General features: G+C 36.9%; 1 protein-coding gene and 1 long non-coding RNA gene across 2 annotated transcripts; both read right to left on the bottom strand.

The window, feature by feature from the left end:
* Positions 1-566, bottom strand: LOC109843804. The gene is made up of 2 exons (XR_002247798.1): positions 336-566; positions 1-229 (listed from the first exon to the last, which is right to left on the bottom strand). It is a non-coding gene; the product is annotated as an uncharacterized LOC109843804 (long non-coding RNA).
* Positions 638-2,109, bottom strand: LOC109839286 (protein FAR1-RELATED SEQUENCE 5-like). The gene is made up of 3 exons (XM_020407716.1): positions 1,735-2,109; positions 757-1,638; positions 638-652 (listed from the first exon to the last, which is right to left on the bottom strand). The coding sequence occupies exons 1-3, from the start codon at positions 2,107-2,109 to the stop codon at positions 638-640; spliced, it is 1,272 nt and encodes a 423-aa protein (XP_020263305.1).

A 2,160-nucleotide genomic window follows, 5' to 3' on the forward strand; every position in this document is an offset into this window, starting at 1 on the left:
GAATTAAAACTTACAAACTTCACAATACAATTCACATACATCAGCAGCTACAAGACAACAATCCATATCAAATAACCAATAACACACACACATACTCGGTCTTAATACATTAGTCTTAACACATCAGCAGCTATAAGGCACAATCAATCTTAACACAATCAGTCTTAATACATAAAATGTAGTAATACATCAGCAGCTACAAGACAATCAGCAACAGTTTTGGATGAACCTGAGCAACATGTACAAGCAAATAAATTGTTTGTTAAAAGTTAAAAACAAAGTAAATAAAGCACTGTTAAAGATTGATACACAAAAATGCATAAGATCATACGTACATTAATCATGAGATAATGACTTTTTGAACAAACCAATACATCCACCACCCGTGCATATGTTTACCTGCAAATTATATGACAAATTAATCATGAGATATGACTTTGTGCTATCAAGTTTCATAAACTTATATAGGGTTAAAACTGAATATAAACGAAAATGGTACCTTTGCAAGTTAACTTTACAACTAGTTCTATAATGCCCGAGTTCACCACATCTGCTACATATGCGTTTCTTCCTTTCTTTCTTTTCTTGTGCCTGTTCTAAACCTGACTGGATTCTAGTAGCATTGTGTGGACGACCTTTAGTCCTTGCAGGTCTATCAGGATCACGAACTGTTATCTGAGGAATGTTCTCTATTGTATGTGAAATGAGTGCGGAAGGTTGAGGAATATCCATAATTTGATCTTGAGTTTCTCCAACTTCTTCTTCAAGTGATTCCATGAAATTTGTTAGCACATCATCAAGTTGTTGCAGCTTCTCTTCTGAATCAAATGCAAGCTCGAGCACATTATTGAATTTTGCTCTTAAAGCCCAAGATTTCAATAAATTAATCTTCTCTTCACAGCTGGTGATGTTTCTTCCAAATACAATATTGCCAACCCCAATGTTACGATGCCTTGCATGTATGGTCCAACGGTGTAGGATGTAGTGGTCGGGTAATGAATCCATTTGCCTAGCCATCATTAGCGATAATATATGTCTACATACAACACCATTAGTTTCAAACAAAGCACAAGTGCAACAGAACTGGATCTGACTGGATTGTTCATAAGTAACCACCTCCCATTTTCCTCTATCTGTAAACTTACAGACCTTGTATTCAACAATGTCCCCATCTTTTCTCAATTCTTCACAGAACTCTGTACCAAATCCTTTGAATTCAGTATGGAACACATCAAACATATTGCGTGTATACATTTCTCCAGCTTGGATCTCAATTGGATGTCCAAGGAGCATAACCGGCTTTGTGTTCAGACTCTTAAAATCTTCATGGGCTTCACTTAAGCGACGATGAGTTACTGCTTTTTCATATTGTGTCACAAACTCGTGTAACTGAGTCTGTGAGTTAACATACCCATCAAAAAATGCATTAATACTTTCACTCCTTTGGCTTGATCTCATTCCAGCAAAAAAAGTGTCCTTCAGATAACACGACACCCAGTGTTCTCTGCATTTGTAAACTGTTTGCAACCATCCCTCCCCTTCTTCATTTATATCAAACTTCTCTTTCATCTCAACCCAATATCCTTCACATTGTTCAATTGAAGAACTATTGCACCACAAGCCCCAATACCTTTGAAACTGTTCACCATAACGAGATACCAAAGTAGGCAAATGATCAATAATATGCTTTTGCATGTGCCAATAGCAATAACGGTGTCATGTTGTTGGAAACACTGAGTGAATAGCATTACACATTGCTCTATCCTGATCTGTTATAATAGCACCTGGTTCAATGTCGTGCATGCATTTCAGCCATTCTTCAAATAACCAAACAAAGGTATCTTCCTGTTCATCGGCTAATAATGCACAACCAAGTAAAGTGGACTGCCTATGGTGATTTACACCAGTAAATGGAGCAAATGGAAGACCGAACTTATTAGTTCTGTATGTCACATCAAACACAATAACATCACTAAATTGCAAATAAGATGCTCTTGATCTTCCGTCGGCCCAGAATACACTCCTCATTTGTCCACTACTGTCTACTTGTATTGCAAAATAAAATTCTGGATCATTCGCTGTCATACTCTGAAAATGTCGAATGTGCATTCATGACCAATATTGTTGACTCTTTGGGTTCTGATATGATCAATGCACTGT

Source organism: Asparagus officinalis, chromosome 1 (assembly GCF_001876935.1).
Source record: "Asparagus officinalis chromosome 1, Aspof.V1, whole genome shotgun sequence".
NCBI classification, from domain to species: domain Eukaryota; kingdom Viridiplantae; phylum Streptophyta; class Magnoliopsida; order Asparagales; family Asparagaceae; genus Asparagus; species Asparagus officinalis.

Excerpts from the sequence above, each read along its gene's own strand:
- LOC109839286 (XM_020407716.1), bottom strand. The coding sequence starts at position 2,109 with ATGCACATTCGACATTTTCAGAGTATGACAGCGAATGATCCAGAATTT. Across the intron at positions 1,639-1,734 it reads TGTGTAATGCTATTCACTCA|TTTCAAAGGTATTGGGGCTT; the intron begins GTGTTTCCAACA and ends TATGGTGAACAG.